Below are 15,079 nucleotides of genomic sequence, written 5' to 3'. Positions count from 1 at the left end.
CCAACTCCCAGAGGGATTTGCTGCTGCCATAAACAACCTAAATATCGGCATGGTGATAACAAGAATGATCAACTGCCAATGTTTTCTGCACAGTCCGAAGAGGTAGAACTGGGAGTAGAAAGATCGTCACCAAACCAAATGATTCAACTTTGCCTAGCGTTAGAAAGAGCAGGAAAGGGCGCACATGGACCTGATAAGGAAGTCTATATTCAACTGGCCAAAACTTTCTTCCTAAGTATGTTTAATTTTACACCAGCCGCTGTTGTAATGGGGGTGTTGTTCAATGAGTATCGGCATTGGCGCTATAAAATGGATTTATTGTTGGAATCTTAATAGAATAGCAAAACCAAAATTACATTGCAGTGATTTTGGATGCATTTGAATTACTTGCAAACTATCGTTTTCAAACATTTAACCCCTTTAGAAATCCCTTGAAAGGTTGTATTCAAATCTGTCTTTATCAAAGTGAAAAGATAGGGATGTTTCGGGGCAAATGATAAACTTAATTATTATGTACTGTTATATAATGGCCAGTTCTTGTAATATTAAACTATAACAGATTCATGTGCGTTTTTCTATTCAAATGCACAGTTGAAGATGAGTACAAGAGGGAATTGGACAATGAGGTCATCAAGGAGTTTGCTCTGAGTATCACCAAACAACACTACCAGAATCTTGCAAAAGCCAAGAGAATTTCAGCGGACTCCATTGCCAAAAGAAATGCTGAAGACCTCAAAGCGGTGTTCAAAACAGACGTTATGCTTGAGGAATGGGTACAGGAGCAAAAATGCAGTAATTATGAAGTCAGGTGCAGACTGAGGCAAGCAGCAGAACGATGCAATCGTCAGGACATTGCAGGTACAGTTGACCCGCCACCCACAAACCAACAAATCGTAGTTTTCGCATTTACCATGGGTAATACCGTAAAATCTCCGACGCATCGATTCCTTTAAAAATGCAATTAAAATCACAATGGATGTCTGAGAGGCTTTCTTCAAAAGTTGGTGTACTGGGACTGACCATATCCGAAAAATTGCACCGGACGAACAATTGTAAATATGTCGTTGTCCAGGGGTCAAGAGATTCCGATGCTATCCGGATTGACCACATTTTGACAAAAGCCTCTCAGCTCTGTGATTTTACTTGCATTTTCAAAAGAAATTGTTCATGCTGGTGCGTTATAGAGAGTTTCCCCATAGTCTGCAAAACGTATCAGCTGAGGTACACACACTGCACATTTACGGTCTATATTTGTAGACTAGGGCTATCTACCGCCATTGTGATTTTCACGTAATTAAATTAAAATAAAAGGTGGAAAAGTGTATAAATATAAAATATAAAGAGGAAATGTAAGAATACGGGAACTCAGCAATTCCAGTGTAACAATATAGTCCCCCTGTTCATCAAATACGAACATGACTTAATTAGTGGCCTACCTTCCCCCTCTGGATTGAAATACCCTGCCGCCGTCACTCAGTATGATATCACTATTGCTTCGGTACTTTATGATAAAGGTTTAAATTGACCACCATGCACTGACGCCAACGCACCGCTATCTTAGAGGCTGAATCCATTGCCTTGCATGCATTAGTGATCCACTGTTGGTGATTTGCCGCCAGCGCATCTGTGACAACTCCGTTTATGTGTATTCCTGTATCCTCTGAGGGAGGGCGCTTTGACAATATGACGTCATGCATTAGGCCTAACGATTACGACTGAGGGTAGTACTTTTGAGGGTACGTTTCACATTGTATAGCATACTTCCACTGTCGAACTAGCCGTAGCAGTGTGTAAACCCACTTGCCATGTTAAGGCATGGTCCCACTGGCCGACGGACACAAAACGTACTCATAATGAATACAGCGGACAAACAAAATTTCGAGTTGCTCCATTCGCTTTCATCCGCTCCAGACAATGGAACAATGGGCGAACAATGAAATCACATTGGACGGATATTCGATACATATAGTATGAAACATGTATGCAAAGAACACACAGCGGATGCATAACGCTTTCCAGCGGATGGCAAGATTCTTTCCCGTTTTACATCTTCTCTGCATCCTTAAGTGCAGCATTGGGGCCTTTGACAACCGATAATATCGCATAATGCATAATGTCTCAGATTGCGACATTATGCCAAGTGCGTCCAACTCATAAATGTCGTAACTTTTTTAACGCATAACGTCACATGTCGCAACGCATAATGTCACAGCTGTATTCAGATAAGATATGAAATATGTTTTGACTCGGTATTTTTGTTCAAGCTCTTTCATCTGATCTTTTTAAGCAGTGGCGTTACAGACGAGGGGGCAGTCTCCCCCCCCCCCCGATGGAATTCACAGGAAAATTTTATTTTAAAAAGTGAAAAAGGGGGAAAGGAGAAAGAAAGAAAGGAAGGGAAAGAAAAAAAAATAAAGAGAAAGAGGAAAAGGAATAGGATGGGAAAAAGAACTTACGAGGAGGATGGCAAAACGGAAGCAGAAGGAAAGAGGGAAAATAACAAATAAATCATCCCAAAATACTAATAAATGATAAAGGGAAAACAAATTGAGAGATTAATTATTATGTGACTTTATGGCAAGCAAGAGACAGAAAAGAGGAAAAAATAGGGGAATGAGGTAGAGTGGAATGAATTAAAAATGCTAGGGGAAATTTAGCTGAAAAAAAATGAGAAACAAATGTTAAATAAAAATTAAGAACAAGACCTGGCTGCCGAGAAAGAAAAATAAATAATTAGAATAATGGAAGGGCAAATTTGTATGAAGTTTAATTATTGATTTCAATGTAGCCAATAGCTAGAAATGCCCCTTTAATTATATAAGTACGACTTTATTTTCAGAAGGCCAAATTTTTCTCGCTCACTTCACTCGCTTGTGCCCCCACTAAAATGTCTGGTTTATTGTGTCACTGCGTATGAATAATGTGTTTTGTAAAATATAGTACCCGAAATTTGAATGAAAATGGCGGCCATCTTTACGAACTCTTAGCAAAAAAGAAGAGCTGATTCTCGAGAGCTTTCGTGGGCTCCGCCCCAGGACTCCACTAACATGGAACTTTCATACCAATGGAATGAAGGGTTTGGGGTCATGGCCCATAAAGATCTACAACCCAGAACAAAAGATAGAAAGAGAAAAGAACCGGAAAAGTGTAAAATATAATCTAATTGTTTTTCTAAATATCATGTCAAAATCTATCACTAAGTAGACTTTAAAGAAAAGATAACAAAAATCTCGCTCGCTTTGCTCCCTCGGGAATTTTACTGAGATATACTTTTTCCACAGACGCCATGCTGTGCCCCTTGATTCTTTTTTTTTTTACTCATCTCGCGCCAACGCTCGCGTACATTATCATGGAAAATCATGATATGACCGGGAGTTTGTTTACTCTTCCCCACCCGAGGCCATCAACCCCTGTTACGCCCCTGCTTTTAAACAATGTGTTTGTCTTCGGCAGGCGCGGATGCAGGGGAGCAGGCCCAATATTGAATTCATAATCGGGAGGAGGGCATGGAAATGTATGTTTACTTTTTTAACAAGTGAAATCAACAGGTACCTCTTTTCATGGCAAGAGTCCTTTCTTGGTCGCTAAGGTCCCTCGCTTTTATTTATCTACAAAGCCCTGAACAAATCTTGGCCTTGGCGCATTATATGGCCTATATATGTATCTACTGCATCATGAGATGGAAAAATTGATACAATGAGAATTTTCTGACTCATTTAAACTCATTGTCTTATCTGTCATCAAACGAAAGGCAGTATCATACTTACCCCTGTTCCCTCTATGAGAAAAAGCGCTCTATTGTTTTTTTTTATGAGGGGGGGGGGGGGGGGCTACCATGCCTACGATTCAGTTTAACCCCATCGGACTTTACCTCTACCACTGATTATGAGTTATAGTAAACAAAAAAGATTTGAACAAATAAATTGATTATGAAGAAAGATATTTAACGATTATCATAACTGTTCCTTTATTTAATAATTGATAGACCACATATTTCAATCTTATTAATCGTTGTTTTATTTAATAATATGGACAGCAAAGCCATAAAAGATAAAATTTCACATCTGATCTCGAAGTGTCCCGTATTTCGTCTGTCTAAATATGGTCACCCTGGATGTATCCCTCATACCCCTGAATTTATAAGGTTATACGGGCCTAATCACTAGTGGCAGGCCATACATATTCATTCGAGCCAACCCATTGCTATTTTTTTTATTTTGATATGGCTGATTGACAAAGTATATGCATATGATTGTCCATCCAACACTGATTCTATTTTTGGTAATTACTGAACTTCTTTTTCCCAAATTGGGAAGAAATATCACCAATTTTGGACTATATTTTGACTGGCGGAAGGATTAGGGCTATTTTGCTATTTGAGGTGATGAATCTGCTCCCCCCTCCGAAGGTGTCTTCAAAGACGCCAATTTATTTTTAAAATGAGCCGATCGAGGGACCCTTTTCTGCTCAGATATGGATTGCCAGATATATATCCTATCCACTGGTAGTAAACATTCGACCCCCGAATTTCATCCTTATTTTTATGAATTTTTTAAAGTGCCAATTTAACACATGAGTTATGGGGAATGAATTAGGCCTGTGAAACCTGTAACCTTGACCATAGCCTATTACATGGGGAATTCCCTAGTGGATGAAATACCTGCCCTAACTCTTCAGTAGCAGATTGCTTTCACTAGTATACATGTTTCAATCATCAAGAGGTCCAAAAACTGAATTTACATCAATAACTGGGATATACCCATTTGATTTGCTAGTTCATTACGATGAACCTGCGTGCCGAATATAGAATTTGGCGTCCATTTCCTCTTTTACTTTCGCCTGCGGTCGAGTGCAGTCGCAAGCTAAGTACACTCTCAAAATTGCATTTCTGTTTTCCGTTTGGATACTTTATTGTGCAATTCTTCCCTTATTTCAATCTTATTTTCTCTCATCTAAGATTGTTATAGGATTATCACGTCGCGCGGAGCTTCCGTGATATTATTTTAACGTTTCTTGTCCCTCTTCGTGAGTTTGTTTTTTAAAGATACGTTTCTCACAGGCGGGTTGTCTTCACCTCTCCGCCCCATAGCTCCGCGCCTTCCTGCTCGGGCGTTGTCTTCGCTCCTTTTTAATCCTTTTAATCCTTTTTATTCACTGACTTCTTCGTTTATACGACTCGTGAATTTAATTGATTTATTTCTCCACAGATAGGTTCTGTAGGACGTTAGGAGCGTCGTATTCCAGCCTCGTTTCAAGTTCTTTGTCTCTTGTTTCGAGTTAGTTGATTGTTCTTTTGTTTCAATCAATCCTTTGCTCTTGTATTTATTAATTGCATTAATTGGTTAATTGATTAATTAATTAATTGATTGATTCTTTTAATTCTTGACTTGCTCCTTTGCCTCGATTCAAGTTCTTTGTTTCTTGTTTCGAGTTAGTTGATTGTTCTTTTGTTTCAATCAATCCTTTGTTCTTGTGTTTATTAATTGATTAATTATTCAATTAATTATAAAAAAAAAAATATATTTTCTTTCCTTCACAAGAATACTTAGAATTTTTTTTAGGAAGCCGTCTCCTGTCAGCGTTCGTCGCCTTTGACTCGGCCTTCCTTCTCGGGAAAGCTATCTTTGTTTTTCCCCCCTTCCTTTTCAAGTCAGCTACCGGTCTCTGGACTTATAATTTTTTTTTTCTTAAACTTCTTGTTTATAAAAAAAAAAAAAAAGGGAATCTTGCTCCCCTTTTTTCCTTAGCTGATCCTCACCTCAAGAAAAATTATTTTTTTTCTTTTGAACAGGTGGACACAACAAAACAAAAAAAAAAAAAACTTAGTGTTTTCTTCTTTTTAGATGCTTCCCCCCTTCCTTCTTTTCAGAATTTTGGCGGAAGCAGATTCTTGTTGTGATAATCAAATAATTAAATTTTCTAACGGACTTCAGGGACAGTGTCTCTTAATAATTCTTAATTATTACTGTTTCCTTTGTTCTGGGATTTTACCTTGTATCATCCTTGTGAGATCCGTTTTTGACTCTCAAAAGTCCGCTTTTTGAGGTCCTTGTCTTCTGGGTTGGGGTTTGTTACCCCCCCCCTACCCCCTTTGCTTCTCTTTTTTTTCTATCTTACTACTAGATCACCCTACGGCAATAATGAGCCTTTCGGACTCTCTTTCTGAAGAGCCTCAGGCGGCTGCTGTTTCGGGGCCCGACACCGGGGTCTTATCCCCCACAACAGGTAGTATAGATAGCGAGAACAGAGTCAGAGCCCCGTGGGCTCTCAAAGGGGTGGAACCGTGGACGCGCGTTCACGTGCCCCGCTTAATAAGGGTGGAACCGTGGATTTGCGACCACGTGCCCGCACGGTGATGGCCAAGGCTTCCGTCCCGGAACCTGAACCTTATTGGGGAGCGTCGCACTAGTACAGAAAACGGCGACTCCTCTAGGGCTGTCAGACCCACCGGCCATCGGGTCACCTAAAGTCCGGGGGGAGAGCACGGGTCTCTCCACCCGGCAAAGACTAGGCTCGATGCCGTGTAAGACCCCTCTAGGGAGCGTCGGCAAAGGGCTACCAGCCCCTAGTCGGAAGAGGCACCTGAGTCCGACACGGTCGGACTCTCAATTCAATCTGACGCCGTCAGATTCGGCCGACGCCTCCTCTCGCTCGGCTAGCTCTCCCCGTGGGAGAGCTAAGGAGAGGAAGACAGGCGCAGCCCAGCCTCTTGTCCCTTCTTCCGCTCCGGCGCCGGAGCAACCGAAGAAGAAGAAAAGAAGAAGAGGAGAACCACAGACATAAGCCCCGCTCCGTCGGGCGGTCTGTCCTCTGATTCTTTTGATGGCCAGGCCTCTCAGCTTCTCAAGCTAATCTAGAGTGCCCTCCAGCACTGCGGGTTTTTACCCTCAGGCTTGCCTGCTTCAGCCGACGGTACTACCAACCGAGCGGATCAAGCAGACACCGGCCATCCAACACACCTCGGAGAGTCACCGGCAATATCATGTTTCGCCGGCTCACGCACCTGCAAGGGAAATTCCCGCTAATACACAGGTGCTATCGACATACGGGCGTCGCCCGCCATTATGTCACCAGACTCCCGATCATTATACCCTCTTCTGCCCCCTGGCGGGGGCCGCATAGAAGAGGAAGAAGAAGAAATTCTAGGTCGCTAACCCCGCTGTGCGGGTAGACCTTCCCTTCTGATTCTTGTGCCGACGGCCAGGCGTCGTAACTTCATGTTACAACAGAACGCCCTCGAGCACCACGGATCTTCATCCTAATGCTCTCTGTCAGCTAAAACCGCCGTGTCGAGCACCAGGCAGGTCAAGCAGACAGTCGCCGTCTCGCACCTCGGAGAGTCACCGGCAATATGATTCGCCGGCCCACGCACCTGCAAGGGAAATCCCCGCTAATACACAGGTGCTATCGACATACGGGCGTCGCCCGCCACTATGTCGCCAGACTCCCGATGATTGTTCCCTCTTCTGCCCCCCGGCGGGGGCCGCACAGAAGAGGAATAACAAGAAGAAAGTCTAGGTCGCTAATCCCACTTTGCGGGCAGACCTTTCTTTCTGATTCTTGTGCCGATGGCCAGGCGTCGTAACTTCATGTTACAACAGAACGCCCTCGAGCATCACGGATCTTTATCCTCATGCTCCCTGTCAGCTAAAACCGCCGTGTCGAGCACCGGGCAGGTTAAGCAGACATTCGCCATCTTGCACCTCGGAGAGTCACCGGCGATTTCATGATTCGCCGGCTCACGCACCTGCAAGGGAAATCCCCGCTAATACACAGGTGTTATCGACATACGGGCATCGCCCTCCATTATGTCACCAGACTCCCGATATTTGTGGGTCAGGCGTCGCACATACTCCCATGAGCAGTGCGGGTAATTCACCCACGCTTCATATCAGCTTCAGCCGCCTTGCTAAGCACTGTGCGGCTCAAGCAATCACCTGTCCTCTCACACCGGGCATTTATTGAAACGCTGTTCACCTACACGGTGACCCCCGTTTCTATGCAGGTGCTTCCGACATACGGCTTTCAAGCATCAATATGTCGGCAAGCTCTCGGTGACCGACGGCTGGACTTTGCATCCGTTCAGGCTGCATCTATGCGTCCCCGAGCATTACGGGTTCTTATCCTCGTGTTCTCCGTCATTATAAGACCGCCGCGGTCTTATTGCTGGCGTCGGGTATTGAGCGGATTGAGACTTCTCTCGCCAACCCGCACTCCGGGGAGCCATCGGCGAGTTACCTGCATGGGTATTCCCCTTTTTATGCAGGTACTCCCGAATTCGCCCTCTACGTCAAGCCCACGTACGGCGACGACTCCTTCAGCGGTAACTCTCTCCATTCTACCCCCTAAGCGGGCCCGTAGATTGGAGGTAAGAATCTCTTACATACCGCATGCCGCACTTCTCTCGTGAGAATGTTTGGCTGCTTTGAGGGGGCAACCTATCACGTCCGCGGTCCGTCCGCCCAGGCGACGGGACCGTCGGTTTCTGGCCTGAACCTCACTTTCTATTCGAAAGTAAGGGTGCCCTGTCTTACTTAGCTCCTACCCTTGCAAGGCCAGAGTCAGGGCTAGTACAGACACCCGTCCTCCAGCGATCGCCGCTGAAGAGAGGGCGACTCCGATATGACCACCATCACCGCTCAGCGGTATGTCTCACTACCTCATAGCTCTCCGAACTTATGAGTATGTATATCGGATCTGAATGTCACGGCGATTTAAAGTTCTCCTGTGCTTAGTAATCGCTACGCCTTCACCACCCGGTGCATTATGGTTATGTTAACCTATTGTCTCGTATTCGGGCGGCTCGTTCGAGCCCTGCCCGAGCTGCCATCACCGGTCGTCCAGCCGGACACCGCCGAAAGCACCCGCACCGAATACCTGGAGGGAATCAGCTTTTCATATGCTAGATATCCCTCCTGTTGACATTCACAGCTGTTCCCCGAGTCCTTCCCGGTCGGGTAAGCATCATCTCGGAGGAAAGAAACCGCCGTACATCTCATGAGATTATTGGCTATGTACGTGCGTTCAAGCTTGTTTAAAGCCCCAGACTTCTCTGTCGGCATTCTATGCCTATTTTCTGGGCACACCCACCGTACCGGGTCGGCGAGTTTACACCAAACAGTACGCCTTCAGACCATCGGTCGAGCTCTAACAGTCTATGTTATAGACTGCTCTCTATGTGGGTCAAGCTTGCGGGCGTCTCCGCCGTTTCCTCCTTGTGTGGAGTGGTCTACGGTGGATGTCTTACCGTGCCCATTTGTCGAATCGTCTTCTTATTTAGAAGCTTTTTCACTCGGCACACTCGAGTCGCCTCGCATGCTGCTTTCATCCTCCCTCCATGCAATGCATGTGGCCATGGTCACCGCACGACCGAGGATGATGTAACCGTGGATGCATGTATGCTTATGCCTACCTAACCACAATCACTACGACCCGCTTTTTCTCGGGCCGACTGCGGATGAGTCTCTCCATGTAAGTGATTTACTTCACTGGAGTTCTTCTTTTAGAAACTTAGATGCTCATCCCCCACTGCTTAGGGCGTCATTTTTGCCGCCCCCCGCAGCTTTTTGGAACTCCTTATTCTCCGATATCGGACTGTTCCACGTTGCCGCAACCGGCGCCGGCGGTGCTTGCTTACGATCACCTGAGAGACCAGGCCTTGTGGCTGTTTTCATAAACAACTGGTTCTCACCGCAGACTGATGGAAATTTTTGTGTTTATTTTCCTCAAGTCTCATTCCTCCTTCGCTTGTTTCTTCAAGCGAGGACATCGACACTCTTAGCCAGTTTCCGTCCCTAACTTGATAGGACAGGGCCGTTGCTACCTCATTCGATTCCGTTGGGAACGTACTGTTGAGGTATCATATCTGGCGATGTCTGTTCGTTAGAACATCTCTTGATTGTCGCCTTCACGTAGGATCATGACAGAGACTTTTCGCCAGCTCCCTCTGGCGTACACTTGCTTCTGCTAGGGATTCCCCCGCCCGGCGGTCATCCATCGCAGCCTAGCCTCACGGGCTCTCTCGGCAATGGTGGCTTGAGCCAAGCCACCTCTTCCACCGCGGGCACTGCACCCTCAGATGGGTGCTTCGATCAGTACGGGAGAAAGGGGATCCTGAGTTCTCTCTCGATCACTCGGTCTATCACACTTTTGTCGTGATGTGTACCGCGCTGTTTCTCTGACACGCCCGGTTGAGCTATTTTAACCAGACTGCTTTATTCTACATAGGCAGCAGGTCCGCGGTATTTCTTATTAAAAGGATGGCACTCAGTCGCTTTCTCGACCCTTGACTGCCTTACGAGTGGTTTTCTTCTTAAATCCCTACTCTCCGTCGTTCCTAGTCCTCTTCGGACCGCTAGTAACTCTCTGCCACAGCTCTCTATCAGAATTCTGCAGATGTCTGCCCTCACGCATTTGAGACGGATATCGAATTCTGGGCGCTTTCTCCCACGCGGAGGCTTCTGAGATCTCTCGCCTTCTCAGATTGTTCGATGGATCACTTACTGAGCCTTAAAGCTACAGTTTTCCGATCACGATTCTTGTTGAAAATTTCAACAAATTCCGAATGTTACGCTCTAGTCAGCTGGTGATGTTGTTCTCCTGACACTAGGCCGAGGGCCCATGATACTTAGTATCATTCTTCTTGGGCTCTTTCTTGGAATCGTCGTTCACGACTTCTCGAGGTCCGTCTATTGACGCCCCTCTTTCCTTCACTCCTTGCTCTTAAGGACTTCTTCACATGAGGCTTTATCGCCTCCCCTGTCCGTAAGGCAACGGCCTTTGTGTCTTCATCTCCCTATTTTAACGCACTTCTTAGTCTAGACATGCCTCCCTTCACGTTGAATCCGTGTTGGTCTAGCAAATCAAATGGGTATATCCCAGTTATTGATGTAAATTATGAAAATACTTACCATGATTTTCTTATTTACGAGATAACTGGATATACCCATTTGAACCCTCCCTCCTACCCCTCGCCTTGTGTGACAACATGTCTTGCCCGCAGGCTCATGAGAGGAAATGGACGCCAAATTGCGCGACGATCTTGGCATAGTGCGTTGGTAGGGAGATGCAGCGCGCGCGCAGGAAAAATTGTGTACTCTATATTCGGCACGCAGGTTCATCGTAATGAACTAGCAAATCAAATGGGTATATCCAGTTATCTCGTAAATAAGAAAATCATGGTAAGTATTTTCATAACTTCATGGCTATATACAAGGCTAAATAGGGGGTATAACAGGTAACAAATTGTGATTAGTAACTCTGTCTGTGTTTGTGTACCTAGGCCAGGCTGTGTAGGCTGTGCGTGTGTTTTCGTATACCGACGAGCGCTGCTGTAAATCGTGTATAGCACCCATCACAAGATGTAGTACACATCAGATTGGGCCTTGCATCAATTGCACATGTGAAATTGGTTCATGGGAAGGGAATGAGAAGAAAAAACTTTAGAATTTGGCCGAAGAGTGGTGGATTCAAGAGTGAGGGGTGGGGTAGAGAAAAGCAAAGTTAGTATAATGGGGGGGGGGGGGCTGAGAATGAGTGCTACTGCTATCTTGTTCAAATTTACTGACTTCTAGCCCCCGGGGGGGGGGCACTCAGTATATAATGCATAGTGGGTATGTGCCGCGGAGGGGACCCCCATTTTCACACCCAAATTTCCGTTCCAAGGCATAGCATTTTTGTCTTATTGAGAAAAAAAAAGAAAGCCGCTCCAAGGCATAGCATTTTGTTCTTATCGAGAAAAGAGAAGAAAGAAATCCGCTCCAAAGCTTCGCATATTTTTCGTTACGCCGTTCCGGTCGCATTGATCTGCTGCAATTTTGGTGAAAAGCGGCCGCCGAGCGCTGTCCGACCATCGTCTCTGCCCGAGCGCACCCGGCGAGGCTGCGCTAGCTGCATCATGCACGCATACCCGTTCCTCACCCGCTGGCGATCCGCGTTCCAAGGACCCCGTTTTCACAAAATTGTAGTTCCGAAGCCCGTTCCGAGGACCCTCCTTTTTACGATAAGCCCGCTCCAAGGCCCCCGTTTTTTTTTGGTCGAGTGCCCCCCGGGCTTCTAGCCCCCCATTCATTTAGAATACAAGCCATCTAACCCCCTCTCTCCCTGTCTCTCTCTCTTACACACTGGCTTGGGCCCTTGTCATAGGAAGATGTGAATGTATAGTAAGCTTGTATGTTGATTCTCTTTATATTTTATTGTTATATAATTTAACTTATGTGAATCTGGTATTTATATTGTGGGCAGATCTTGAATCCAGATATGCACACTATTCATATCTACAATTTGCATTATAGGATTTGGGCCCTACATTGCATCCATTGTTGAGCTTCATATAGGCATGTAGGATGTGTGTAAATCCATAGGGCATTAGACATTAGGAGTAACATCAAAATTGGTCATTACATAACACATCTGTATATTTCATGCATTCCTTTTCTGGTCAGATATGGATTGCCAGATATATATCCTATCCACTGGTAGTAAACATTCGACCCCCGAATTTCATCCTTATTTTTTATGATTTTTTTAAAGTGCCAATTTAACACATTAGTCTATGGGGAATGAATTAGGTCTGTGAAACCATAAGCCCTTGAAATCAATACTCGCATATGCATGGTCAGAGACGAAATTAGAATGGGTAAATTTCGTTAAAATACGCATAATACTGTCATGAAACAGTGAATAAAACAGAGGTAGTATCGGCCACCCCACAGGAGTAATGACACTACGGTACTCACTTTTTCTCAATTGAATATAAAAAATTAAAGGGGCTGTCAAATTTGAATATATATATGTTTTTACAGTATATAAATTTATATATTCCTGTCCCAGAACACTCACCCAAACACCCTCGCACGCACTTTGAACAAGGTGGTTCACGAACCACGAGTCTGGTATGATTTCGCGATCAATATAATATGCAATATGACATTTGACCCATCATTCTCATGAACACACACGTGGTATTACCCATTGATCATTGTACCAAGTGTAAGCATTATTTATGCAGAAAAAAAGAAATGAGAGCAATTTCAACAAAAATTGACCTTTTGACCCTTACATGACATTTGACCTATCATCCGCATGGACACACATGTAGAAATAAAGAAATGAAGAAACACATGTAGAAATAAATATGACCCTAGGATCATGTGTACCTATCGTGAACATAATTGATGCAGAAAAAAAAGCAAGTTGAACCAGAACTTGACCTTTTGACTATTAGATGACACTTGACCCATCTTTCGATTAACCTTTGTGTGGTATTACCCAATGTTCATTTGGACTAATACTGTGATGAAATTCGATAAAGAAATTAGAGCAAGTTGAACAAAAACTTTGATTTTTATTTAATAGACTAACAGGAAAAATGGATATTAGGTCTCTGCCGAACATCGTATAGGCGAGACACAAATGTTCAGATGTAATCATTAATTGAAATAGATAAGTATTTGAATAAGTTTTTTTATGTTTCCACAGATATTTTCATAACTAAAGAACAGAGTGAATTCATGGCACCTGTTACATCACAGCAAACCTCCGTGACAATGACAAATGAACAACGCCATGGTGATAGTAAAACAAAACGTGGTAAGTAGTTTTTATTCCAATTCGTCTAATGCCAGTTCGTCCAATTGTCAAATCGTTTACTATCATTTGGTATATCTTCAGTTTGTCTACTCAACACATGGTCTGCTTTTCATTTAGTCTAATGCCATTCCGTCTAATAACCAGTTGGTCCGATAGCCATTTAGTCCATATGGTCTAATTAAACTTAATTGTGCAAAATGAATGAAAAGAAGACGGGTATTAGACCAACTTGTTATAGACGAAATTGTATTAGACGAACTGGCGATTAGACGAGGTGATGATAGGACCAAATGGTTGTTAGGCGAATTGTTGATGGACGGAATGGCACTAGACCGTGGACAATGTGGTGAGTGGACGAGTTGGCAGTAGACAAATTGACAGTTTACCGTAAGTAGTACATACACTTATTTTTATACCCCTTTGGGGAGCAAACTGACAGACACTTTGTTTGGTCACTCGTTGACTGTGTGTTATACATAACTAGTCTTAAATATATACATTTTAAGATTAACATAAATAATACACAGAATGAAGTGGCATAATGATTTTATTTATTTGTACTGACGTACCAAAATGTGTTTGGAAGAAAGTACTTGGTTTGATACTTGCTAACATAACTGGCGTGTTATGAATGACTTGAGTAGTGAAATGAGTAATTATCATTAAGGTAAGCCTGCATTAGAAGACTACACAGCTCAGAATGATGCATTATTCCTGGCCAGATGACTGTTTATTTTGTCAAGGTTTTACACCTGTTACCCCGCCCCCAAAAGAGACATTATTTTCAAATTGTGTTTTTGTCTACACTGAGGGAGGGGGGGGGGGAGGGGGTTCAGGGTCGCGATCCTAAGTCCCCATCTGTATGTCAGTGGGTACAAGATGTAATTTTTGTCATTCCGTTTGAGATGTATTAAAATGCTTGCTGGAAAAAAAATCCTAATATGAAGTAGTTACCCATTTTTCGCTCAACCATGTAGAACCAATTCTAGAACACAATGGATTATCGAAAATGCCTGTCAAACGACAATTAACAGCTTGGAGGTATTTATCAAAAATTCGGGAACCGGAACAGTAGTTTTCATAAGTTTTGGAGCTGACGAAAAATAGCAAATTATGTCTTTGTCTGACTCACAAATTTTCACCTCCAAACGGACCATTTGGTTGCTCATTTCAATGAAGGACATTTCATACTACATTTCCTATGTTCTTAAAAGCGTTCTGCGTATTCTTGTAAAAACTTGCTTTTGGCGTATTTAGAAGCAATCGCTAGAGGGTATAAAAGCACTTTATTGAACGTATGTGTGTGATTTACTCTTCTAATCAACTTTAACTATACCAAAGATAAATCTGGGAATGACACCCCTCGGGCTGAGCAATCTGCAAACAACGAAAACCTAGAGAGAGGGACGAAGGGAATGCAATCCGATATTCAACAAAAAGAACCACGTATGCTTGGAAGAACACCAGCTGAGAAATATGGTAAGTTAAA

General features: G+C 43.8%; 1 protein-coding gene across 1 annotated transcript in view; it reads left to right on the top strand.

Moving 5' to 3' along the window:
• Nucleotides 1-15,079, top strand: part of LOC121419543 — a 65,668-nt gene continuing 50,589 nt past the window's right edge. The window contains exons 1-4 of the mRNA XM_041613999.1: nt 1-235; nt 592-858; nt 13,480-13,590; nt 14,932-15,069. Of these exons, the coding sequence (XP_041469933.1) occupies nt 79-235; nt 592-858; nt 13,480-13,590; nt 14,932-15,069 (673 nt within the window). The 5' untranslated portion in view covers nt 1-78. The remainder of the gene's footprint in view (nt 236-591; nt 859-13,479; nt 13,591-14,931; nt 15,070-15,079) is intronic.

Source organism: Lytechinus variegatus, chromosome 8 (assembly GCF_018143015.1).
Source record: "Lytechinus variegatus isolate NC3 chromosome 8, Lvar_3.0, whole genome shotgun sequence".
NCBI classification, from domain to species: domain Eukaryota; kingdom Metazoa; phylum Echinodermata; class Echinoidea; order Temnopleuroida; family Toxopneustidae; genus Lytechinus; species Lytechinus variegatus.
This window is presented reverse-complemented; position numbering and strand designations above follow the sequence as displayed.